This window comes from Gallus gallus, chromosome 2, assembly GCF_016699485.2.
Source record: "Gallus gallus isolate bGalGal1 chromosome 2, bGalGal1.mat.broiler.GRCg7b, whole genome shotgun sequence".
NCBI classification, from domain to species: Eukaryota; Metazoa; Chordata; class Aves; order Galliformes; family Phasianidae; genus Gallus; species Gallus gallus.
In genome coordinates this window covers 62,771,333-62,797,053 of record NC_052533.1, presented here as the reverse complement: position 1 = coordinate 62,797,053, position 25,721 = coordinate 62,771,333, and the positions used below count along the sequence as shown (strand labels likewise).

At 42.4% G+C, this 25,721-nt stretch overlaps 1 protein-coding gene across 2 annotated transcripts in view; it reads right to left on the bottom strand.

The window, feature by feature from the left end:
* The window catches only part of NEDD9 (neural precursor cell expressed, developmentally down-regulated 9), a 94,425-nt gene that overhangs the window by 52,273 nt on the left and 16,431 nt on the right, over nt 1–25,721 (bottom strand). For both annotated transcript variants that reach the window (XM_046930959.1, XM_004939656.5), the window contains one exon: nt 15,821–16,030. In XM_046930959.1, coding sequence (XP_046786915.1) covers nt 15,821–15,823 — 3 coding nt within the window. In that variant the 5' untranslated portion in view covers nt 15,824–16,030. The remainder of the gene's footprint in view (nt 1–15,820; nt 16,031–25,721) is intronic.

The window sequence follows — 25,721 nt, the reverse complement described above, 5'->3', positions numbered from 1 at the left end:
CAACCAATTAGTAAACTGATCTTTAACAACAAGCTTTTGACACTGTTGCATAGTTCCCACTCTCCTACCACGTAATGGGAAAAAGCGTCCTTTCCCTAAAACCACCACCTAGCTGCTAATCATGATTTCATTTCAAGGAAAATATGGCAAGTTAACTGGAGCAATTAAATATATTAAACTTCAATAATCCTGAAAACCTTATTGTTTATATTGAAGTGGCTTCTCTTTTTTTGTCCAATGAAAATGTATAAAGAATAATCATTACGCATAGGGTTGGTTTCTTTTACACTCAAACCAGATTTGTGGGTAAAGCAGAGGTTTCACAATGTTTTGCTTTTAGGCATGATTTTGTGTGGGTTTTTAATGGGATATACAACTGTGTCAAAATGGCTTCTGATCTGAACAACTCATCATTCTCCCAGTAGGGCTGTAAGCCCCGTGTGATTGTTTAAGAGACAGTAGCTACTGATGGATTTCAGGTATCTTCTCACCCTCCTAATAGAAGGTTGTGTTTTACATAGAGAAGGTGTTACTGCAAAATCTTGGCCCTTACTGAAGATTAGAAGGTTGGCTCAGACATGATAGTTTGGGACTGCAACTTGAGATGGCAAGTTTGGGGAGTGTTTGTACTAACTCACTAAAAGAAACATGATGCTTTCTCCAGCTCTTTCTTTATTCAGTCACTGTCACAGTTCTGCATTATTTAAACTTTCACACTGCATCTTCTGAAAGTACCCATGACACACCACAGTGTACTTAAGGTGTCTGTAGCCCTTGTGTGCAGCTGTAGAGCTTTTTCCTGGAACATTAAAGAGCTTCAAGAGGGCTCTTGCTAATGGGGAGGTCTTGTGGTTAATATGCAAGCCACTCAGTGTAACAGCAAAGTGGTTTGGTGCACTACTATGTGAGTGTCTGTCTCCTCTCCATGATAACTTTCTAAGCTCAAAGAATCCCCAAAGCAGATGGAAGCTTCCCTTACCTTTCCACCAAGCTGGCAATAGTTCTGTTGCTCCATTTTTGCAGTCCTGTGTGCAGTTTTAACAGTTTGAAACCCACCTATGTGCATTCAGCTAAGCTTTGTTACACTAATAGTTAAACTTAATGTGGAATGACATTATCATGACCATTCTTGTCTCTAAATATTTTCTGAACACTGTTAAATTTCAAATAGTTTCTATCAATCTAGCATTTAAATATCTGAACGGTGATAAGTGCAGCAGGTATTACTGTATGGAAGTCCATAAGCAAGGTTAAGTTCTCTACTCTCTCTTCTTCATTTGTGAGGTATCATAACCGGTTTCAGTAGCGCTGCTCATCAGCTAAGGCATTTCCAGTAAGAATTAGAAAATGCTGGGTTTTTTACCTTTAGATTCTTGCTTTTGGTAATCTAGTTTCTAATTGATAACGAATATTAAAATGTCTGCACATGCACATGTTATGAGTAAATATACTCATTTTACAGTTTTCATAGAATGGCCTGGGCTGAGAAGAACCACAATGGCCATCTCGTTTCAACCCCCCTGCTATGTGCAGGGTCGCCAGCCACCAGACCAGGCTGCCCAGAGCCACATCCAGCCTGGCCTTGAATGCCTCCAGGGATGGGGCATCCACAACCTCCTTGGGCAACCCGTTCCAGTGTGTCACCAACCTCTGAGTGAAAAACTTCCTCCTTATATCTGACCTAAGCCTCCTCTGTCTCAGTTTAAACCCATTCCCCCTTGTCCTATAGCTATCCATCCTCATAAACAGCTGTTCCCTCAGTTTTTCCTTCTTACAACTAATATGTTAAAACATTTTTCTTTTTTTTAAGTACAATGAATGTACCTTAGCAGAGGAAGTAAATACTGTCTGCACACTTTGCTGAAAGCACTGCTCTTTCCTTACTCATGTTGGTTAATCTCATTCATCTTAAATTGTCCATTTGCTTTTATCAGTCTGACAGAGATGTAAATATTCAGACTGTGGAAGGGTGATGGAGTCAGACCCAAGTGCCTAGAGAGATCAATATGGTATGCAGTTCTGCTGCAAGACCTCAAAGGAGAAGGAATGTGAAATGTATGCTTGATGTTTGTTCCCTATTTTATGCCACATTTCACTGATTATTGAAAGTCTGAGTTAGACATTCCAGTTTAAAAGGTATTGTTTTGAGCGAGGGAAAGAAATGGCTAAAAATTCTTATTGTTTTTCACCAATGACCCCTAAAACTTGATTTATATGGATATAAATAAAGCTTCGTTTGATGTCAACTGCAGTCTGAAGGGTGAACGTAAATAAATAAATAATCAGGCTTGTCCTGAGAGATAAGAGTTAAGAACCAAAGTCAGTTTAATTTAGAAATGGTGAGCTTTCATTTCCCCTGGGATACGAACCTCTTGTATCCAAGCAGTGTGTAGTATGGGGAACGTACCTATGTTGTTTCCTTTTGTGGATTTACAAATAGCTGCTGTGTTAGGGCACAGAACTGCTTAACCTTGAGTATCTCAAGTTATTTTTATACAAGCCAAACTAACGGAAACCAGTTATTTCTCATCCCACTGTTGAAGGGAGCCTTTAAGACAATGAAGAAAAATACTTTTTCCTTTCTGTTCATGTTGCATCTGTGCATGTTGTCTGCTCGTTGTTCTCAAGTATTAAAAATGTGGGCAGATAGCATGGGAATCAGCATTTGCACATCTCCTTAGGATGGCTTGGCTAGTGAAGGTACCTGATCAGATTTATTGTACATGGAAACGAATACAGTGTCTTGAGGGCAGTGGTACAACAGTAACGAAGCTTTGTGTGTTCAAAACCATCTGTTTTCTGCAGGTAATGATACTGAGTCAGACTAAAAAATGAAAATGTGCTTTTAACATGGAGCTGTTCAAGTTTTGCTGGCGGAGATTTAAAAAAAAATGATGCCATATGGCCTTTATTTCTATGTAATTCATTTATTTCTGGGAGAACGTGTTTGTATTTTGGGGGAATTTCCACCCAATTTCTCTCTTTTTTTTTTTCCTCTTATGCATAAAAAGAGGGGGAAGCAGTGGGGTTTCTAAATTCTCAGGATGTACCTCATTCTCAGCTATGAGAAGAATACAGATAGTGTTTTACTTTCTCTTCCTTCTGAGCTTCTAAAAGCATTTTCCAGCATTTTTTAATGAGAGAATAAAAGCTCTATGATAACGGGGGGGGAGGGAGGGTGTTTCCTTTCTATTTTTAATGTTCTACACCCCTTTAGAAGTGCAAGCTCTTGGTATACTTCTCCCTCTTCTGGGAGTGCTTGAGCTGTTAGCACCATCCCAATGGTCTGATCCAATGGTCTCCTCTCATCTCCAATGAGAGTCTGTCACCACAAACACTATCCACTAGAAGACTGAAGCTTTATGCTTATTACTCACCACAGATTTGATTAAAGCTGAAGCATTTTATTAATGCAGATTAGCAAAACAAGAGTAAGGCTCTTTCCCAATATCTAGAAAAGCAGTTACTGAGCTTTCAGGTAGGGCTTTAAAGGACCTACCCTTGACATTGTGAGTAAGACCTCATCTAAAATCCAGGCTGCTAAAAAGGAGGTAAACTGAAGCATTTACAGGATATTGTAGGATCTGGAACTCATCCACAGAAATGCCAATAATGTATGTTTAAATACATAAGAATCTTCCAAGTATTTTAGTAGGTAGCTTTGAGAATGTGGTAAGTTAAATACCTCCCAGACCTGCCCATCACATTTGTTGCTGAAGCTTAATCACAAATAAAATTGCAGGAAGTTGGCTCACGAAGTGTATAGGGGTGCTCCTATGTGCAGGCAGATTATCTTTTGCAAAGTTCCTTAAAAATCCCCAATATTTTCAACCTGCAGAATCAACTTGTACCTGGATAACTCCTGTAAACGGAATTTCTGCATTACAAAGAGATGTTATAGCTGGTATTACTTTGTTATACATCAGTGACTTCACAGGTAACTTGATATTTTGTCTTCCTGGGCTAGACTGTGGGTGAGCCACCAGCCCTGTTTCCCCAGAAGGCAAGAGATGTGAGTTTCTTAACTTCAGAAAAATGATAATCAAGTTGCACCAGGGTAATTTTAGGTTGGATGTCAGGAAAAACTCCTTTACAGAAAGGGTAGTTAAGCACTGGAATAGGCTCCTCAGGGAGGTGGTTGAGTCACCATCCCTGGATGTGTTTAAAAACCATTTGGATGTGGTGCTCAGGGCCGTGATTTAGCAGAGGGCTGTTAGAGTTAGGGTAGTATGGTTAGGTTGCGGTTGGACTCAATGATCTTTAAGGTTTTTTCCAACCTGAGCAATTCTATGGTTCTACGCACACAGTCAACTTTCCTAAGGGATAACAGACTGTGTGCTTGCGTGTATTTCTTAAGCTTTTATTTCCTTTGAAAACCAGGCACTTACACTCCCTGCAACACACACACACACAGGCTGACAATGTACTACTTGAAGTGCTATTTTGTTCTGTTTCACTTTTATGTAGGTTGCATTGGCAATTGGCTTTAGGAAGGGAATTTGAGGGAGCGCAAGTGAATGTGTGTGGTTGCTCTAATGCCTTCAGCGTACATATTATTGCAAATTCCTACTTCCCTATGTGTTAACCAGATTTTGGTTGTGTTTTTGCGTAACTTCTATTTCTGCAGCAGAAAATCTCTCTTCTTTCTGTATATTGAATTCTGATCACTGAAATCAGAACCCAACAGCTAGGATAGTATTTAGGTACTTTGTGGCTGATAGTTCACACACATGCATCCTATAGTTTGTTGGTGTTTAGGTATCTGGAATCTCAGCTCGATTAATTTTACATGATTTCTTCTGTGTAAAGAAGTGCAGGCTAGGCTTCTCTATCAGTTTGTCTTCAGTAAGCCTGTTCTTTTGCTGCCGGAGTACATGAGTTATTTATACACTGCTAAAGTAGGTCCAAGTTAGACTGTTTGGTTAACGTGTAGTTCATTGGATCCTTCCAGCATGTGAGATGTGTAATTCATTGCAGTCCATCAACTATTCAGTAGGATGATGTTATGGAGTAATGCATTTTTTTTACCAGACAGCAGATGAATGACAGCTCTCCCTGTGCCTGGAATGTTACTGTGGCGGAATCTTTAAAAAGTTTTGTCAGCTTAAGTATAACAAATACGTTACCCGTTTGCCTTTGGTTACAGAATAACAACTAGGCATTTACTGTTAGAGAGAACCATAATTATAATCAATTACCAAGTATGCAAACGTATTTTGTATACCCAATGGATTTAGGCCTATTTTCATTCCAGACTAATTAGAAAGCTACATGGTAATCTCCAGCCCCAGGCTTTTCCTACACACCCATGAGTGAGTGCTTAACCTCTCCCTTGAAAATAAACAAAATGCTGCCACATCCTGAGTTTAGCTCCAGATGGAGGCCCCAGCACTGACAGCTGATGTGTTTTTTAGTGATTCCCATTTCTTTCACTCTGCAGCGTTGTCTGCTAACTCCTGGCTTCAATGGGAAGTTCTAACTTTGACTCAATTTGATCTAGAAATAGTGAAATGTAATGTTTTTCCTATGTGATAGGAGATGAAGGAAACAGCTACATTTGAAGCAAATACTAGTTAGCTAGCTTTAAGACAAAGTTGAAGTCTAGGAGCTTAAAGTACTGAAGCAGGTATCTGAATGTAGATAGAGACTACTTTCTTGTATGCTTTCCAGAGCATGAAGATAAACAACTACTGGAGTTAGTCGAGGGATATCTGCCCTACCTCTGGGTGACAAATTGTATTGGGTGATTTCATGAGGTTGCCTTAAGCCCTAATTTTCTAAGATTAAACCCAAATTAGCTAGGAGGCTGAGCTGTGCCAAACTTAATCCACCACTGCTACAAATCAGAGTGCCCACCTTGCTCTTCCTGTGTCCCAGAAACAAGCTTTGTGCCTTTTGATAGAAGAGAGGTTGAGTACGTGTAGCATCCTCTTGAGCATGGGTTTTGGGTGGGTGATCTGTGTTCAGTGTGCAGTAGGCACCAAGCAGCTTTGAGCTGAATGAGAGATGGATGTTCAGTGTCTCAGGCTGAGACCTATGATAGAGGACAGTCGTATCACCTGATGTGCAGCCTCAGCCACCTGATATGTGGGATGCCACAGCAGTAATGCTTCCATGAAAATGCAGAGAGTTTAGAATAGTTCTCTGGCAAGCTTAAGTGAAGAGCAGGTGGACACCTACAACCTCACCTGGTATGTGGAACAGCACACATAGGTTGGTTGTAGGATGGATATACTTTTGGGCCACGGGAGAGACCAGAACTGCCTGTATTCACTTACAGGGTTAGGCAGCCTGCTCCAGCCAAATCATGCTGCTGTATTTCTCTGTATTATGTTCATTTTTTTTTCTGTTCTAGAATACAGAGAGATGTTACAACCTCAGGAAGAGCTGTTTGTGCAAATTATGAGGTGGATCAATGGCATGTACATTCCAAGGATTCATAACTCAGACAGGAAAAAAAAAATACATCATCAAATAGCTCAAAGGAACTTGTTTAGGGTGGCAATTTCCTCACCATATTTCAGCTCTCTGTCTCCAGCTATTCAGGCTGTCTAAAATAAATCATTACTACTTTTCTTGTATTTTCCTAACAGTGGGGGAAGTTAGATCAGTTTGTGTTAACTCTTTTGAATTATTTTCATTAAAACCAAATAAATTGTGTCTGCTTTTGCTGACAACTCTACCCTAATTCCTGAGCATGCAAAATGTTTCAACAGGGTTAAAGAAGCATTTTTAACTGTGAGAAGCTAAATAGCTGAACTGTCTTACCCACGACTGGAATGCAATGCAAGCTGTTTACATAAACCAGGCCTCACACATTAAAAACTTGAATAAGAGGTGAGATCCGTTCCCTCCTCTGGAAGCTTTTATCCTTCATTGGAGGGATGCTCAATCCCAAATCCAGTTAGGTGACCTCATCCTGGACAGTAGTGAGTCCACCAGAAATCACTGGTTGTGCTTTTACATCTTGGCCACAGCTATATGTATCTGTCGTTGAAGAACTGTCGGTGAGGAATGTGTTTTAGTATGCATGGTGTTAACTCTGTTTCAAAATTTTAACTCCATTTTCATACTAAAATAAGTCACCTCCATCAGAGGTTCAGAGTGGCTTCTTAATTACAAGCTGCAGTTGTTTTTTTTTTTTTTCCTCATGAGGCTTCTCAAATGAAATAAAGGCACTACTTAGGAGTGGGAGACCAAAAGGATGTTTCTGAGCTAAAAGGCAGGCAGAATAGGCTTGGCTTGTCACCAACTTGCACTGAATTTGACAAATGAAATTTCATTAGAAGTGCAGGGGTGGTTGTGAAACTGCCAGTAAATAACTGTCTCCCCGGAGTCTCACTCTTTTTCCAGAGTCTATTTTTTCTTTGGACTCTATTGTGCCAGCAACAGTATATTAAAAGCAAGAAATGGAGTAAAAGGTTAGAGGTAGAAGTTAGTAGATAATAAAGGTCAAATGTTGGTTGTTTTTTTTTCCAGGAGCTACTGGAATTTAAGCAATTATTTTATCTTTCTCTCTTTCACTTTCTTTTGCAGTAGTTACCATAATTAGGTCCAAGCCAAGGCCATGAAGCTAGACAAATTCAGGGATGGTCCTAGAACTTAATTTTGTAGCTGACTGCTTTCTATGCAATGAACCAAAGCAAAACCAAAGCCTCATTCCCATCCTCATGACCCCCTTCTCTGGATAGATCTGGAACTGTGTCAGACCTGAACTTCATGGCTGATGACCCTTTCGTCATCATCCTTCAGCAATTCAGAATATAATCTAAACTTACATCATAATGCCAAGCTGGGAGATCCAGTGATGGATGCAAAGTGAGGGAATGCAGCTCCCGCTCAGTTACAGAGTCTGTATCACTTGTGTCTGAAGTACATAGCAGCATCTCCACATGGAGAGTCATGTTAAAGGAGATGGAGGTATTCATTCTCTGGTTTTCTTTTGAAAAGTTCAAGAGCGTGTGTGTGTGTGTGTGTGTGTGTGTGTGTGTGTGTGTGTGTGTTTGGCTAAATGCATACCTTCCCCTGTTAGAAGGGAAGAGCTGGGATTTCAGCTCTGTAATTTGGTACAAAAAATAATTAATTTACTGGGAAACAAGTCCAGCATATCACATGCTTTTGCTGGTAATAGCAGCAGTACTTTGCTGTCTTCTCTTATCAGTCTGTATTCCATCCATTGCTGTTGTAAACAGAAATCACTGCACTGGTGTTTTACAGGAGCTTGATTTATGTTAGAGAGAGAACAGAACCACATTCTTTGCTCTTCCAAGTTTTCTAAAGCTGCGAGTGCTTGCAGAACTGACGTAGAGCGTATTTCTAGTGTAGATGAAGTTGGAGGACTCCGTTTCTTGGTATAATTTCTGTTTTCTGGAATCTTAATTAGAACTATCAAAAAAACACTGATAACCCAGCTGTCTTGCCTCTGCTCTCAGTGTAAGGTAATCCTAGATGGCCTTCTGCAAATCCCTTTTAATTAGCCTTTTTCCCAGGGTGTGCCATGCCAGCAGATAATTAATACGTTAATCTTAGTGTATTTGCAGCTGCTTCTTTAAAGATGGAATTTTATTTTGAGGCACAATGAAGTTTTAGGTCACAGTAATCTACTATAAAATCTCACCCTTAGGAAAGTCTAACCTTGCTTTTTTGGGGGGGGAAAGAGAATCTAAAATAGAAGCTTGCAGATGATATTGCACAAAACAACACTCATACACAATGTGCTGCCAGCAGTCCTGCTGCTTAAGGATAAATCTCTCTCCTTCTGCAGTCTGAATCTACAGGCTGATCATAATGCTATTGAACAAGTTAGCAAATGCCGTACCACTGTAGTGCTTGCACTGGAGGCAGTGCTAATGTATGTATTAACATTACCAAGGCGTGGGGTTGTGACATCAGATATATTCCTAATTCCTGACAACTGAGAATTAATTTATGCTGTTTACTATTGAGAAATAAAACAGAACAATTCACGTAAGAAAAAACTTCCAATTGTGGTACTTGATATTTATCACGGTATCTGATAGAAAAGAGCCATGTGAAAGTAAAACCAGGGTGATCTTGCTGATTTTGTTATATCCTGCGTATCACCTGTTGCAAATTCAATCAGAATTTGGATCTCCAATCAGATGCTACATTGAAATGTAACAGAACACTGGGGAGAGTTCACAGTATGAGACTTTGTAGTTTAAATACTGTAATCCTTGTCAGGCATTAACTATATCAGCAGCTGTGTATGGCACTAAACAAAGCCTTGTGCAACTGGTATAAAAATATTTTCCCTGCATCTTCTGTTTGAGGAGGGAAAAAACAAAACAGGAAAATGCACTTTTGCCATCATCAGCATTCTGAATGACCTGAGGGCTGATGGGGGGAAGGAGGATGGCAAGGTTCAGGGTGAGCAACTGGTCACAGAGTGCCTGGGGATCCTAAAAAGAGGAGCTATCAGTGGGTTTATCTGTCCTGGTAGGGATATGTGCACCAGCAGCTGTCTGAGGGTTTATAGCAGGTGTTTATAGTTATCCATCCCTAGATGGAGGTTAGGGACAAGCTTCCCCTTTGGGGGAACTGATGGGTTACTCGTGACTTAGTTGGGCAGCTGGTTTTCCATCAAAACCAGAACTCTGGACTAGATTTTGAAAGAAGCACAGTGATTTCTGTGTGCTCCAGCTGCCATACTGCATAGAGAAGCTCTGTCAGATGGTGAAAACACACTTGGCAAAAGATCTACCAGTACTTTCTTACAATAGTACTTTCTTACAATAGCTGTATATATACCATACAGCTAAATGCAGAGAATTGGGTTCTGACAAGGCTCTACAAGCATTGTCATTTGCAGGAGTCGTTGTAAACTGAAGATACTTTGCAGCATGGCAACCTGGGCCCTTGAGTTGGGAAGACACCTCTCACTTGAGGACCAAAGGGAAAAAAAATTAGAGGGCTGTGGAATTGGATGGCAGAGAGATCTGAGAGACAGGCTGCAGAGAAGGGTTCAGCAGTGGAGTTTTGTACTGCGGCCCACGATGTTCTGGGAGCCAGTAAAGATTTCTGAAGATATTTGCTTGGTAGAACACCCGTTGCTTGTTTCAATTAGCTTGGTCTCCTTTTTAATAGGCACCAGATGAAAATTTTGGGCAGGATCTTGCACACATCTCTGTATTAAGGCAGAAGGATGGGCCTGACAGACTGAGCTTGCATCTCTGGGCCTGTCCTGGCAGTGCAGGGAGAGTGGCATTACCCAACCAAATTCATTGTTTTGGTTTGAGCGGTCTTTTGTGTTTTGCTTGGGAGACCTGAAACATAAAATGTCCCTTTAGATTCCTTGCTGTCAGTCTCTGCTCTGGGTTGCTGAGGTCTTCTTTTGAAAGCAGTTGAGAATAATCAAATAACCATTGCCAGTAGCGGATAGCTTTTCTACTAAGTGATAGTTAAAACATGTCATCAATCCTTGATTGATAGCAGACAAACCAAGCTGCTCTCGTGTATTCTCCACAAGACTTTTAAGTCTTGCTGACATGCCTGGGATTTGAAAAAGCCCATGATGAGAAGTGATAACAGCTTGTAAACACTGAGTGTGGCCACACCTTGCAGCGCCTACAGCTTGAGGGAGCCGATCTGCATCTGCCCTTAAATTCCAGGAAGCAAGTCATTGGTAATACAACACAATGACTGTTCTCCATCTGCAACCAATTGCTGTTTAACTAATGATTTTAAGTAGAAAACAGCCACAGTCATCTCTTATTAGGTCCTTGAACAAACAATGGCTGTTCCTTGAATGCTTTGTTATCATGGAGGGGATGTAGTCACTACTATTTTTTTTTTTCCTAGCTGTTTGCAACTGCTAAGGATGACTTAGCTCTGGGCAGGCAGGTGGGACCCATTGGGTTGTGGCCACTGACCTTTGCTTCTGTGATGGAGGGGCACGTGCCTCTGCTGGACCAATGCACTGAGCTCACATCAGTGAAGCAAGATCTACAACTCAGTGAAGAAAATCTTTCCACCAGTGGCAAATAGCTTTGGCTTCAACTACAAAAGAAGTATCTTGGGACAAGGAGGAGTTGGAGCCTGAGCTGCCTTTGAGCTCTTGAGCAGAGAGCCTGGGGCAACCTGCCTTTAATTTTTCCTTTCTCTCCTTAAGCAGGCTTAGGGTACAGCTGCTAGTGGCGTTGCAGCCCCATCTAAAAACCCAGCTGCGCATAGTCAAGATGTTTCTAAGGTTTTGAAGCAGAGAGAGCTTCAAGATGTATTGTGGGGATCGAGGTCCACAGCAAAAGTTGTGAAAAGGTGATGATATACTTTTGATTTGGCTCACAAAAAGGGATATGAAGTACCCCCCTCTCAACTTTTCTAAGCTTAATGTTATTCGCTCTGAGTTTGTCTGCCATCTACAAACTGCAAAGCCCTGCTCTACTCAAGTGGAAAGTCTATGCCCCATATGCAAATAGGGCTCGGCTGGTCTCTTAAAGCAGAATGCCATGCCAAATAAGTAATAATGAGCATAAGGAAATCCCATGAATGAGAGAGAGGGGAAGAATAAAATTAAATAAGATTCCTTATAAAAGTATTCTGGAAAATGAGCAGGAAAACAAAGCCATTATTATTTCTAGACAGGTCTGGTGGATCTGTGCTCTTTAATGGTGTTCTAGTGCTGCTGCTAAGAAGTGTGTTTATTTGTGGGACTTCAGTAGCTGATAGATACCCTTGTTTTCTGGATTAAAGGAAATGAATCTTAAAGGTATTTTCAGAGAGCTACTTCACTTCTAGCCTGCTCTTTGTTAGTTTAACAAACAAAACAAGAAGAATTCCTAGAAGAAAATATTTATGCTCATTTACGGAAACCCAAAGCCTTACATTTGTTTTTGTTTTGAAAGGCAAATATTTATGTGGAGACTGAGCCTGCCCTGCAGGTGTTGTGGCTGGCCCTGCTCACCTGAATAGACCTGCTCCTGCATGCATAAGGCTTGCAGGTGGCTTACCTTACTGCATTTATCTTGGCTTCATTCTTTTTTTGGAGGTGTTACAGGTTGGTCTTTCTTGTGAAAATGTGAGTGTTTCTGGCTTGAATTCATCTAGAGGAACTGCGAAAGAAGAGGGGGCTGTTTTGCTCTGTTTTTCCCTTTCATCCTGCTCCCTGTTAATTGCTTCAGGCAGAGCCTTTGTATTTACCTGTATTCAGCTTGCTATTCTGGATTCCCCCTCCTCTAACAGAATATTAGCACTGATTATGCATTTCAAGCGTGGCTTATGTAAAACGGCTCCTTACTGCTATAAAGGAGTTTTACTTTGGCTGTGACAAATGTGTTGTAGCTGCTGCTTTTGTGAATCCCAGTGAGCCACAAAGACACTGTGGCAACCCTACACAGCAGTAAAACATACTGAGCAGAGGCTGTCTTTCCTTGTGTAAGGAATTTAGTTGTGTAATGACTGTATGAGCAGTCAGTGCAGCTGGAGCAGCCTAACCCTTAACACCCTGGTTACTTGATGACTGGTAATCACAGCAGTTGTGTCCCTGTTTCTCCCTTCTGTCCTTGGCCTTGTTAGTTGCTGATACTTTTCTCTGTTTGATCAGAGGTCACAATGCTAACTTTTCCTTCAGCTGTATCTCCTGTTCTCATTGCTCTCCAGGAGAGCAGAGCTTGAGATGCACCCGACACGTACAGTGTTGTACTGGGAAAAAGAGAGACCTGGGGTGTGGGAGCTGCTGGCTTGGGCACAGGCACAAAGCAGAGCAGGCCGAGGCTTTTTCCCCACTCTTGTCTGCCAACACCTCCTGAGGACAAATCTGACATGACTTCTGCACTGAGGAACAGCAAATGCAGGAGCTGCTCCCAGAGCCATTCTTCCTTGAAGCATTCCTTTAGAAGAACCACTGGTGCCCGATGTGCACTGCTGATTTGCTTTGTTCAAACTACTTAGAAATTTGTATTTTATCAGAAAAGCAAAGCACTTGGTATTTTTTCCTCAAGATCTGTTACGAGGTACTCTGTTTTCCATGCTGCTTCACTGGACACAAATCCCAAATTTCTCCATGGTAATTTTAATCACCTAAAATTCGGCACACAGTGTTCCTGTCATGAGGTGTGTTTCAGGCAGTTGCTACTTTAGACCTTCATCTCATTGAATTTCAGTGGAGGGGAGCATAAATGATCCATGTTAACTGGCAGTAGAGGCTAGAGATGGGAAACTTTGACCCCCATGAATGAAAGTATTATTCATGAAGTGAGGTGTAATCCCCAAAAATCCAGGCTGGGAGAACTGCTGCTCAGCTGAGGCCACTTTTCAAGCCTGTAAGGCAACTGCTTTCCTTGTAAACTGAGGAATTGGGTATAAATACACTTTATTGCACCTTTAAAGCACAAAACAAAACAGATGGCTGAAAGTACTGTGCTCTCTTGTCAGCTCTCACCCTCTTTATGTGGACTTGTTCCAGCTCTCCCAGTCTTTGTAGGTTTTAGGACAGTTATTAATCTTTATTTCCTTCCCCCTCTTTTCAAGGGGCCTTCGCCTATCTCTGTCCAGACAATGCTACTGCAACCTGACTCAAAACCTGATGATGATGCTGACCTGAGATTAGCTATTGTTTGGAAACCCTCATAATTAGTCAGGGTGTATCTATTCAGCTGCAAGCCAGAGATCTTGTGCAGGAGCTGAGGGGCTGAAACAGTTCACTGGGCAGGTAGTGCAGAGCAGCTCAGGTGGCTGTAGGACAAAGCATCAGGAGATGCACATCACAAACCTGACACTTATGGGAGGGTGTCCTCAGGAAGGGCATGTTGTCATGCCCTGGCAGCTGTCTGCACAGAGCAGGGTGGTTAGCTTTGTTGTCTTCAACTGTGGAAGCCGGTAAAGCAGTGGGGGCTGAGTTAAAAATCAAAAACTTTAAGTAAAATAGAATGCTGGGGTTTTTTTGGGTTGTTTGTTTGTTTGTTTTTAGAGAATTGTGGGAGCTGACAGGGTGCTGTAAAAAACCAGCATATGTTCTGAGTCTTGTGCTTCAGAAAATGTGTTGTGCTGGCAGCACAGGACAGCAGAAGGAAGGCTTAGGAAGGTGAAGTACTAATGCCGTGTGCTTCAACTTGTGGAATTAGAGGAGGAGGAGTTTGATTTGAACATAGCTTGTTTGCAGGGTGTCTGAGCCTGCAGATGAGTTCCAGATAGGGGCGAGGGAAAATTTCTGCTAAATGGAAGGGGTAAAGTGAGTCCAGCTGAAACTTAGGGAAGCTTGCTAAACTTAGGGAGTTACTTGCTGCCTTTCAGCTCCTGCTTACCCTGTGATTTGGCAATACTCCATACTGCCTGCAGTTTCTTCAGTGTCACTGGGCTCTGTAAAAACCTCCTTAATCCAGCACAGGAATATTTTATGCAACTGCATCCAGTGCAGTTCTGTTTCGCTTGATTTAAATGAGAAAGTTAAATCTCAGTCTAGACGTAGGGCTCTCTAGCTCCAGTGAATCTTGCACCCGATGAGATGCATCATCTATGGGTATGTTTCTCATTTTCCAGATGAACCCAGGGGATCTGCACCCCCAGTAAAATTCCTATCTGCACGGAATTGCCTTCCACTCCTGATTTATACCTCAATAAAACACACAACGAGAAGGAGAAAATGCTTAATTGCATAACTGCCATGACTTTTGTGAGGTACATTTTTTGGTGGTTATTTATGCACTTGTCTTCCTTTAAAGAAGTATAAAGGCCCATTACTTTCATTTACAGAGGGAAGAGTGAAAGAAGAGAGAAAATAAAATTGGTGAAGGACAAGAAGTAAGCTTTGAACCAGTGTGGTTTCTGAAGAAGGTCTTCGATTAAAAGATCCACTAAAATTATGAAGAATTTCAGGCTGGATTTCAGATCTTATGGGCTCCCCTGAAAAAGATCCCTTCTGTCCCCTAACAAACCAAGCCAGAAAGCAACCTCCAGTTGGGGCTGCTTGATTTTGAATGTTGGAAAGCACTTATTTTTTCAAAGCAGTAGAAGTGAAATATTCTTTTATGTTGCCTGTGAAATCTCTGATCCTGACTTCTTGTTTAATTTATTTCACTTTCTCAAAATCACGCTGTGGTTTTCCTTTAAGATAGCTTGGAGGCTGAACATGGTGCTAGATCCAAGTGGCAGGCATGAAGGCCTGTCTTCAGGTTTCTGCTGTAAGGTTTCTACTTGCAACCTTATTCTAGTGGTGACAGGCATTCTGGCAGCATCTTAAACACTCAAGTGGCTCATGCAAGATAAGAAGACTCCAGGATAATTAGAAGTGAGTGGGCTATTGGGAGGTTGGCATTATTTACTTAATTACATCATAAGCATGCTTCCTTATCTTTTCTATTGCCTGTGTAATAATGTAGCTCCAAAGCTTGTTCTTTAGGGGGTGAAAACTGAAGAGCAAAGTTAAGCTTGTTGTTGAGCTCCAATTTAGTCTCATTACTGATAAAGTGTTTATTATAGAATGGGAGTCAGTGCTGACATGTACTTTGTTCTGCACAGGGCTCTTGCCTCAGGGGCTATCTAGGCTTCAAAAGAGCGGGTGTGTGGTAATGCAAAGACGTGCCTATATATCTGCAAATTAGGTTGATAGAAGAGCAACATGCTCAGTAGAGCTGTACTTACTACCAAGGCTTACAGCATTGCTGCCTACCCAGGCTGCAAGCTCTGCAAGCTGCTGCATTTGGTTGCAACTGAACCTAATGATGAAAGCCCGGCCTGACTTCTAAACAATGTGAGTGTTCAGTCAGTTTCAAGAAAGAAAGCATTTTTTTTGCCGAACTCCATGAAAAGAAAGGCAGTTACTCTTCTATTAAAATGGCTTTTGACTGTAGAAAGTGAAACTTACCATTATCCGTCGTCTTTGGCCTCCACCTACGGTATGTTAATCAAAGAAACATAGGAGCTTTGTGCATCGTTGATAGCTATCTCTATAGGAAATACAGTGTTGTAGTAAACCATCTGGTTCTTGCCTTTCCCAATTGTTCAGTTTCTCTTTCAATTCCAGGATTTCCTTGTTCCAAATACTTCTTCACAGACCCAAGTGCCTTTTTCTTCCCTGTGAAAGAAAGTTTCAATGAAACGGAGATGAACCAAGGAGGAAAATGTCTTTCCATCTACTTAAGGGTTTTAACAGCTTACTTTCATTTAATATTTCAGTTACTTTTTTTCTGTATTGAGACCGTGCCTAGGAGCCAGACCACCATTTGGATTATGCTAACATTAAGCAAAGACTGATCTCTACACGTTAGATCATTAATCTAAATTTAACTGACCAGTCATGCTTTCTGAGGTCATTTTGGTTTGTTTTTCAAACCTGCTTGTTGTCTCAAGTAACCCAAACATCACATTGCTGGGGCCCTGTCCTTATTCTGATGGGGAACACACAAGCTGCTATCGTGCTTTCAGGTGCTGGGGTGCCTGCCTGCTGATAACCACTTCCTCAATGGGAATGTTCTGAGATGCACACTTTTTCAAAGAGAGACTTTGGCTGCATGAGAAGGAAGCATAGGAGTTGTCAGCAAATAGCTGTGAGAAAATTCTGAGCTAAGAGGGCTTCTGCCATGTGTGGAAGGAGTGAAGTTTTAGATGGGCTTACGGTATGGCTGAAGTAAGCTGTAATGTAATCCTTCTACCATGCAATACAAAGGGTGAGCAAGGAGCTGAGTGGAGATATTCAGCTTTAGGGTCATCTTCTTTTGCCAGGAGAGCCAGTCTGAAAGGAAACTTTGGAAATGGACTACACTTACTGTTTATGTGTTTATTTTTGAAGCTCTCGGTAACATTCACCACTTGTACTTCCAAATACAGAAAAGTGATTGTCACAAATAACCATTTCTCTTGAATTGTTAGAGGGGTCTCTAAGGTATGATAGTTGCTTTCGACCTTCCACTATCCTCTGTAGTGTGCAGAGAACCCAGGAGGTGTGATTTCCCCATTGGCGTTTTTCTTGAGTATGCAAATAGCATGTCCAAAACCTATCAAGGACAGAAGTGCTCAGAACGAGGTAGAAATGATCACCTTCTTAAAATAGTGATGGGACATCTTCCCCCTTCCTTACAAAGCAGACAAATAACAGCGCTGAGTAAGCTGACTGCAAGACTGCCAGTAAAGGTTGCACAGCAGTCTCCTTTCTCTGCTCCCAACAAATGAGGAAAGCGGATGTCTTGGCAAAGATTTTTCCCATCTGTCTGGGTCTCATACACAGAAGCAGCACTTCACAAGGAAGAAAAAGATATCATATTCTTGTGTGTGAGTAGCAGCCGGCTGCAGGGTGGCTGGTTTTGTTGGTTGTTCTTTCTGTCCCCTGACTTCTGAAACGTGTTCAGCATGTTGAACTCTGTTTCTCACCCCACATCCAATGTGGAGTTGAGTTAAAGAACAAGATCAAAAACTTCTCCCTGTATCAAACACATCAAGCTTCTAGTGGGATGAATGGGCCAGAGGCAGCTAGTTGCATCTAGCCCACAGTATTAACTCAATCATTCAGAACCGTGAGCAGGTGTTATGCCAAAGTGGAAGACTCTTCATGAAAGCAGTGTATGTTCTCTTGCTGTGGGAACGCTGATATTTTGCTTGTTTTTCTCCCTACTTCCCAAGAGAGGTATGAATCCTGGAGCTCCACGCACCATATTACCTTCTGATTCAGTTAAGAAACTGTTGGAGTTGTGCAGCTTGCTTTCATGTTAGGCAGCAGTAAACCTGTACTAAATCCTGTGAACCAAAGGCTGCAGAATGCTCTTTATTAATGCTCAACTCCATGTCTTAGGCAACCAAATAGTGCTCCAGAAGTAAGTGAGGGCTTCTCAAATTAATATGTTGAGATTATTGCTGTATGTTTCAATTAATAAGTTCATTCCTTTAGTCCGCTCTGAGGCATACAGTTTGGCTGTATGTTTGTTTTGCCAAACAATACCAGGAGCAAAATGATCCTTCTGTGATGTGTGTGGCTTACCAGGGTAAATCGTGGTACTAAAAATGACGGAAAGACAAATCCAATTAAAATCCTTTTTAAAATAAAAATGCTAAAGAGATCCTTGTCAGCTGTGTTTAAGGAAGAAAGGCAAACAAAGTTTTAATCCCCTCTCCTCTGAAGGACAACATTGTACTGAAAGGGCTGACTGCTCTTCTACATACTGCATGTTTTTACCTTGTGCCCTTTCATAGCAGTGAGGAAAGAAAATAAGGTGCAACCCACACACTGTCCAGATCTGCTGTAAGGCGTTTTTCCCCCCTTTTGCTGCATAATGAACAGGCGCTCTGTGCCTTTGCTTCATAAACAGGTTATTTATTGCTTGATGTTGAATTTCCCTTTGATTTGCTGAAGGACGCAATGCTTGCAATCTGAACAGGCAACACTGAGAGCAAGCACTGCTCTGGGGATGTGAAATGACTTGTACTAGGCCTGGAAAAAAATCAGGGGTGGTACTAGGAACCAAGGCCATGTTTTTAGCTGGAAAGACCCATCTAACTTGCTCTGCTCAAGGAGGAGCTGGTCAGAAGCGTTGTGCTGGTCAGATGCTTACATGGAGAGGAAAGCTGTAGTACGTAGATGTGAAGAGAGCTGAGTGAACTTGGAGAAGAGCAGGGGTAGGTGGCTAACTTGTAAACCTTGATGAATTGGCTTTGCTGTTTAGAAGGTGCATGGAAGCTGAGAGGCTGCAACAATCGTGAAAAAGTGTGCTTAAGTTATAGAAATGCACTCAAACTGTCAGGGCAACTGTGGAGCAGCAGGCAGTGAGAGTTGCCTGGTTCTTTGGGCTGGAAGATGTTCATCCCAGACTTTGAGCAGGTAGGTGGATGTTCTTGGGGTCAAACTGCAGGCACAGATCCTGTAATTGGTTCCCGCTCATCAACTGGGGGCCACTCCTGTTGTCACATGGAACAAACCTTAACTGATAGTTGCTTCTGAACTACAAGTAGGGAAAGGGGCACTTTAACCACCACTTAAACCATAAATGCTTCTCAATCTGCTTAGCAGGCTGGAAGATGAGTGGTTGAGCATTACTGCAGAGGTCATTCCCCTTCAGGGCCTGGAGGAGCAGCCTGGGCCCTGTGTCCTTTCTCTTTAAGCTGCCTCACCTTCTGTCGGAATGCAAAGGATCTTGCTTTGCTATGGGTTCTTGAATTGGCTCCAGTAGAGTGGTGTAAGCATTCCTTACAGAAGCCCATTTCACAAGTAGAAATCTGTTATTCCAGCGTATTCTAGAATATTTGGAAAGCGATGTTAGAGGCATCCTGTTAAGGTTTGATTGGAGATATTGATGATACTGATAGTGCTTGTTAAAAGACTAAGGCCAAAGTTGAGGTGGTCTGCGTGACCTCTACTTGAGGTCCAATCGCTTAAACAATAAAAGCTTTTCTCTTTATTACTCCTCTATAGTCGCACCCTTTCTGTGTCCATTTCATGCTGCATGGTCTCAGGCCTTACTTTGTACGTGCAGTCTGTCCTCTTCACCCAGAATTGCAAAGTTACTTTTCTGTATGGCTACCCGGCCGTGCTGTTATTGTAGGTGTCCACACCATATTCATCTCTCTAAAGAGGAGAGACAACGTTCTCCAAGGAGCAGAGAGGGATGAAATTCATTCAACATTGTTCAGGGCAGGAGTTGGTTTGCTTGCCAACAAGGATCTCATTTGAACCTCTTCTTTTTATTGCTGTTGTTCACGCTTACTATTTCAGCAAAGCAGGCAAAAAAAATTTCAGCGTAATTCATTGGAATTGGAGGAACATGAAGTGACCGGTTATTGAAGCTTCGGGTTAAATAAGGTGATAAGCATTTTGTGGGAACTGCAGTGTTTTCAGGTGCATTCTGAAGTTATGGAAACTTCTGATTTTTTTTTTTAACAGAAGACTGATTTTTTTCTTTCCACTATCTGCATTCATGATGTCAGCAACATATTATGACTTCTGCAACAAATACAGCAGAGCTATTCTGGACTTATTAGAGCAAAGCCCCTGACTAATGCTTCATTTACTGGCAATAAATGAGGCAGTGGATTTGTGTGGAGAAAAGAAGTGATAAAATACATGTGGCTGAAGGCTGAAGCTAAGAAATTCAGGTATAAAGGCTGTTTGTACAGACTTAATTCAGGCTGCTTGACTTCGTAACTAAAGTATTCTTTTAAGCTGTAATCATTTTTGGTGCCACAAGTGCTAGAGTGAGATGTGCCAGAGAGGGTCTGAAGTGTGTGTTCGTGTATATACATACCTATATACACATACACTCAAAATGTATATATTATTCTTAACCCCACGTGTAGTGGATCTTCCTCTTCACTCAGGTTGTGCTCATGCTTAGAGATCTGAGGTGGAAGGGACCTGGGCTACCTTCGTGTTCCCCAGAGCTGCAAGCAAGCACACTGATGCTTCTTGATACTGTTTGTTATCTTCTCCAAGCAGCATGTGTGATAGCAGACAACATAGCTGGGTCAACAAGACTTTCCTGTCACTGAAACATCACTTCTTCAAGGCAGAAAAGCAGTTTTGGTGGCTGCTTGTGCTATTTAATCTCATTCATTCACGAAAAAAGCAGTGGGCAGCATGTAAACTGCTGATGCATGGCGCTTGGTTCTGGTGGTAACTGCCTTGCCCAAGGTGAGGAGAGGAGTCTGAAGATTCATTTTCTGAGTCTTCTGCTTAGAAGGATGAAGTTTGTGTTTCCAAGTCAGATACGTATGGACACTTCAGCCTTGTCCCATGTGCCTTGCAGTGCAGTAAGTATTGCCAATGCTCTCCAAGTAGCATGCAGATCCCAGGCCATGCTGTCAGCTCCCAGAGCAAGCTGTTGCTAAGTACTGCTAGTTTGGTGCTCAGCAGAGAAGCTGGGTTGCATATTGGCAGCATTTGGCAGCGTCTTTCGTGTCTGTTACAGAGCAACCCACATTACAATATGGGCAATTAGAACAAACGGATGCAAGCTCTGAAATAAGCTTCTGTACCATGCCATTGCTTGAAACTTTCTGATGTAAGCTGTTCCTTTGGGCCTCTCTCAACATATTTGCAAATAGTGAGCAATTTTAGAGTCTCATTGGGATCGAGTACTGCACCAATCAGAGCTCTGTGTGCACCGGGCCATGACCACACTCAGACACACTGCTTTGGGTGGCAGTGCAAAAGCTGGAGGCATGTCTCATCACTTGGGTTCCAACTATATTCTGCTGAATGAGCTGCCTAGGGATAATTACCACACAAATCTTGTAGAAAAATTTACAGCCTCATGTTATCTACAGCACTGTGGATGGGGCATTTGCCACCCACCAAGCCTTTAGCAGTGCCGTGGGTTAGGAGGAGGTAAGTTGTGAGTTGCAAGAGGTCATAAAGAACCTAAGGAACAGCAGACATGAGTTAATGTTAGAGTAAAATAAGCAGAAAAGTTAAAAGCTAAAGGGAAATAAAGCTTTGGCTCTGTGTTGGATTTGCACGTATTAGCAGGAGCCCGCATGTTCTGATGTAAGTGAAGATTTAGTCATGGGTGGCAAAGCAGAGCCTGGGGGAGGTAACACAGCTCCTGGAGCCACTCACCCCATGTGTGCCAGGAACCCCTGGAGTCTGCCAGTGGGCAGACAGGCATCAGCCCACTCCTACATCAGCACATGAGCTCAACTGCTCAGTTGGGCCAGCTTGGTCCTGTAATAAATATTTTCACATTTGGCAATAAATGAGCTATAGAAGTTGGCATGTAACCAGGGAGCAGCTTCAGGCACCCACAGGGTTCTATACTTGGATAGAGAATGGTGCTCCAGCTAGTGTGAGCACTGTACTTGTACACAGAATGGAATCACTTGATGATGGCAGTAACGATCAGGAAATCATCGTCAGAAGCTTCTGCTGCCTATGTAAACATAGCCTACAGCTGTGGCTGTGTCTTCTGCCTCATCATACGCTAGTTCACACTTGCTCCCACACCAAAGGCGGAAGAAAAGATTACAAATTGTGAGCTTTGAAGCCAAAGGTGTGACATCTCGTCCTTGAGATAAGCATTATGAGCAAGCTCTGTGGTGACAAGGCACGACAGGCATCAAACATTTAAATTTATTCCACTTGGAGTGTGAGGAAAGGCTTACAGTTCCTCTCAGGAATTTGAAATGATGATAAGATGATGGTGGTAAGGCACTATTTCTACAATTGTCAATGAAAGCTCACTGCAACTTGCATTTTTTTTTTTTTGGCGACGATGCATCAGCTCTTTGAATTAGAAGTTGTAAATGTCACTTGCATTTGAGGGAGGAGAGCAAATAATCTAGTTAAATAGTTTGGTTGTAAGATGCTTGGGTGCACAGTCATCTAGATATGAAGTCCTTAGGAGAAGGAGCATGAACTTAGAAATGTAGAGGGGTATAGAAACTACCAGAGTCAGCGTGACAGTGATTGATCACATCACTTGCCCTCCTGACTTTTGGTGCCTGTGTTCCCTCTACTGCGAGGTGAGCTGAGAACCTTGAATGATTCTCCTGTTTCGCATTGTAAGCACTGGTCTGAGCATTAGGGCACCTATGTATGAGGAAGCAGAAGCTCATTCTGGAGGACAAAAACCACAAGCTGCTCTAGTTTTGCTTTATGCAAACCTGTGAGTAACAGCTCTAGCTCCTTACCAAACTGGGCCTCTTGGACCAAGTAGGCTATTGAAGACTTAAGTCTCTAAATCTCAAATTGAGTAAGCCAGTTTGGACTTCAGTGGCCAGGATGTTTGCCACGCCTGCTCTGTGCACAAGTGTATGCCATGGTGGTGGGGTGCCATGTCTGACAAGGAGGGTAAGGGCCTTAGCCAGCAAACTCCATCTTTCAAACACCGCATGTGACAGTGGAGTAGCTGCCTTCAACCACTCGTTCCTGGTTCTGTTTCTCCCAGCTGTCACAAATGATATTCCATGTGAGATAAAGAGGCTGAAGTGCTTAAACATTAGTGGAGGGGACTTCTGTCAAAGGTGATGGTTGATTTTTTTTTTTTTTTTTTTTTTTTTAGTGCCCAGTCTCATGAGATGAATGACCACTGACGAAGTAAATCATGGTTTCAGCTGTCAGGGCTGTAATTGTAGACAGAAGGACCAGTTCAGACTCGTGTTCAAAAAGAAAAAACAAAATCCCAAGTATAAGCTTTTATTGAAACCAAATGTGCTTGTAAAAGGCAGGAGTTACTTAAGAAGATGCATACTTAAGCGTGCATAGTTAAGTGCCAGTTGTCAGCTCTTCATTTGAAGCCCTATAAATAACTCCTCATCCGTTTCTGTGTTAGAAGATGTGCATGTGATAGTAAGAGATTATATTGGACATGCTCTCCTCTCAGCACCCATCCAATTCTGCTTCAGGACGATCAGTTCATTCCCTTTCAAGCTTGTTTTCCCCTGGCTTACTGCAGTGCTATCAAATAGTCAGAATTCTTCCTCCTGAAGGTTTGCCAAGGGATAATTGCTTTCAGCACTGGGATAAACATGAAAACACTACTTGTAATGTCCTAAGCCATTCATTGGCATATGTGAGTGTTTTTGTTTTTGTTGTTTTTGTTTTCAGTCCACCAATCACAGCAAGTTATGTCCCTCAATAAACATCTCACCAGCATACCAATTACAGTCATCCAAGTAGAAATGTATACGTGCTGTTTGCTAGCAAAAAGGAGAGCACACCATTTGACAGCAAAAGCTTTCACAGTTCAACATGCCTCCGACATATCTTTGTATATATATCTATGATTAAAAAAAAAAAGTTCTGTAAACTATTTTTTTCAAGCTTGACCAATAACAAAAATCACTTGTTTACAGGAAACTCCTGTGCTGCAGCACGAGAAGCTCTCCTGGAATGCTGTGGCTTGGGAGGAGGATGAGCTCATGGCACGGATGGGGAGGAGAGCGCCAGGCAGCACGCAGCAGCCAAGCAGTGCAAGCAGGTAATGGTGGTATTTGGTTTTCTCATGTACAAAAACAGCTTTTGAGAGCTTCATGCTCTAGCAGCTCTGCTGCAGAGTGTGCCACCCATGGGAGATGGTATGAGGAACTGACACCTGGCCTTGACATGGACCAGTTCCAGGGGAATTCAGCTTGTGAGAGCACCGACTGCTGCACAGACTGGGCCCAGGGCTTGTGCCAGTTCAGCCTGGGGTCTGGCATTCAAAACAGTATTTCTCTTGCTCGGTCACTGAATGGTTGTCATGTTTATGTTGGTGCAAGGCAGGATGTGGTGCTAGGGGCTCTCTCCAGTAGTACGCCCTGTGCAGTGCCTGGTTGTCCTCTGCTACTCCCTCTCACCTCAGGTATGCAGGGCCACGCACGGCCATCTGATTTCAAGAATGGGAACAGGAGCTGTTATGTATATTGCTCTGAGTCATTTGCTCTTGATTAGAACAGCAGTTAATGTGAAATTCATGCACTGTAGTTCATGGGTCCAAATAAACCTGGTTCATTGCGGTATGATTGCAGAAAACTAATCTGGGCAGACCTTGAACAGAAGGTCATGTCTTCACTGCAAATATGAAAATGTCACCTATTGGAGCAATGTGGAGAGCTGCAGCTCCCATTTTCCAGAGATTTGTCACTGGAGACAATAATGTGTACAGCTGCATCTGAGACCAATTTTAAAGGAAAAACGTTAGCAGCAGATAAGAGGTAACAATGTGTTGCCTATCAGCCACCCTGGCTGCACCTGCATAAACATGTGATTGCCCTTACACAGAACAAATGGGAAATGAACCTGAAACACTGCTTCCCAGTCTTTCCCTGGATCAGTCCCCTACTTCTGCAGGGACCACCTGCCTTAGAAGGAGTGAATCCACTACTCGTTCCAGCTCTTCCTTCATACGTGCGGACAGACAGCCTGACAGGAGAAGCATAAGGAAGGCAGTGGAGTTGGTAGCTTGTGCACCTCAAAGCTAAGTTATGCCACAAGCAACTAGACTTAGCAAAAGAGCTGCTGGAAAGCACAATAATCTCAGCCTTTTCCTTCATGTCCTCATAAGGTGAGGCAGCACACGAGGTGGATGATACAACATGCAGACTGGCTTCCTGGTTACTGATGTGCCTGACAAGTGGGACCTAGCTTCTGACTCCACCTTTTCCTTCCTGTCCTGTGGCCATCTGCCTGCAGAATTGACCAGGGCTTGCAGGAGAGAAGCTGGGAGAAGTCTGCCAACAAATGTGGCAGCAGGTGCAAGCCTTGGGAGTGAGGGTGAGAAGTTGCCCTTCACCACACAGTGCATTTTTCAAATGTGCTAAGTGATTTACGCTGGACGAGATTGGGATTTGTGACCCGGTGGCCCTGGTAGTGCTCTGACATGTGTGCATGGGCAAAGAAAGCAGTCTCAGTACTTCTGCTTTAGTTTGCCAACGGTTGTAAACTCATGGTTGTATATAAACACTTATTTTGTTGGGCAGATGACAGAGGAAAAGATTCTGTATTCAAAGGGGCAGTGCAAGTCATTTTCTGGTGACACTGGAACATGCTTTTCTAGGTGTGGAGACTGTGGAGGTCAGAGGAGTGTCTTCCTGCTTTTGCAATACCAGGAGGTTTCGGTTTACAGAACAGTTTCCCTGGGAGACAACACAAGGCATTTGACAGCCTTGTTAGCGAAGTTGCTTGGAGGTGACTTTCTCCAAATCACTTTTGCAGTGAACAAAAAACCCTACTTTGTCTCAAATTAATCCTTTTGACAAGAATTGATGCGTTTCAGGGCCTTGTTAGCTGTTTTTTTTTTCTTAATTTGAAAGGACACATTTTGATATTTTTGTGTGGAAAAACTTTTGTTTTGATGCTTGACCTT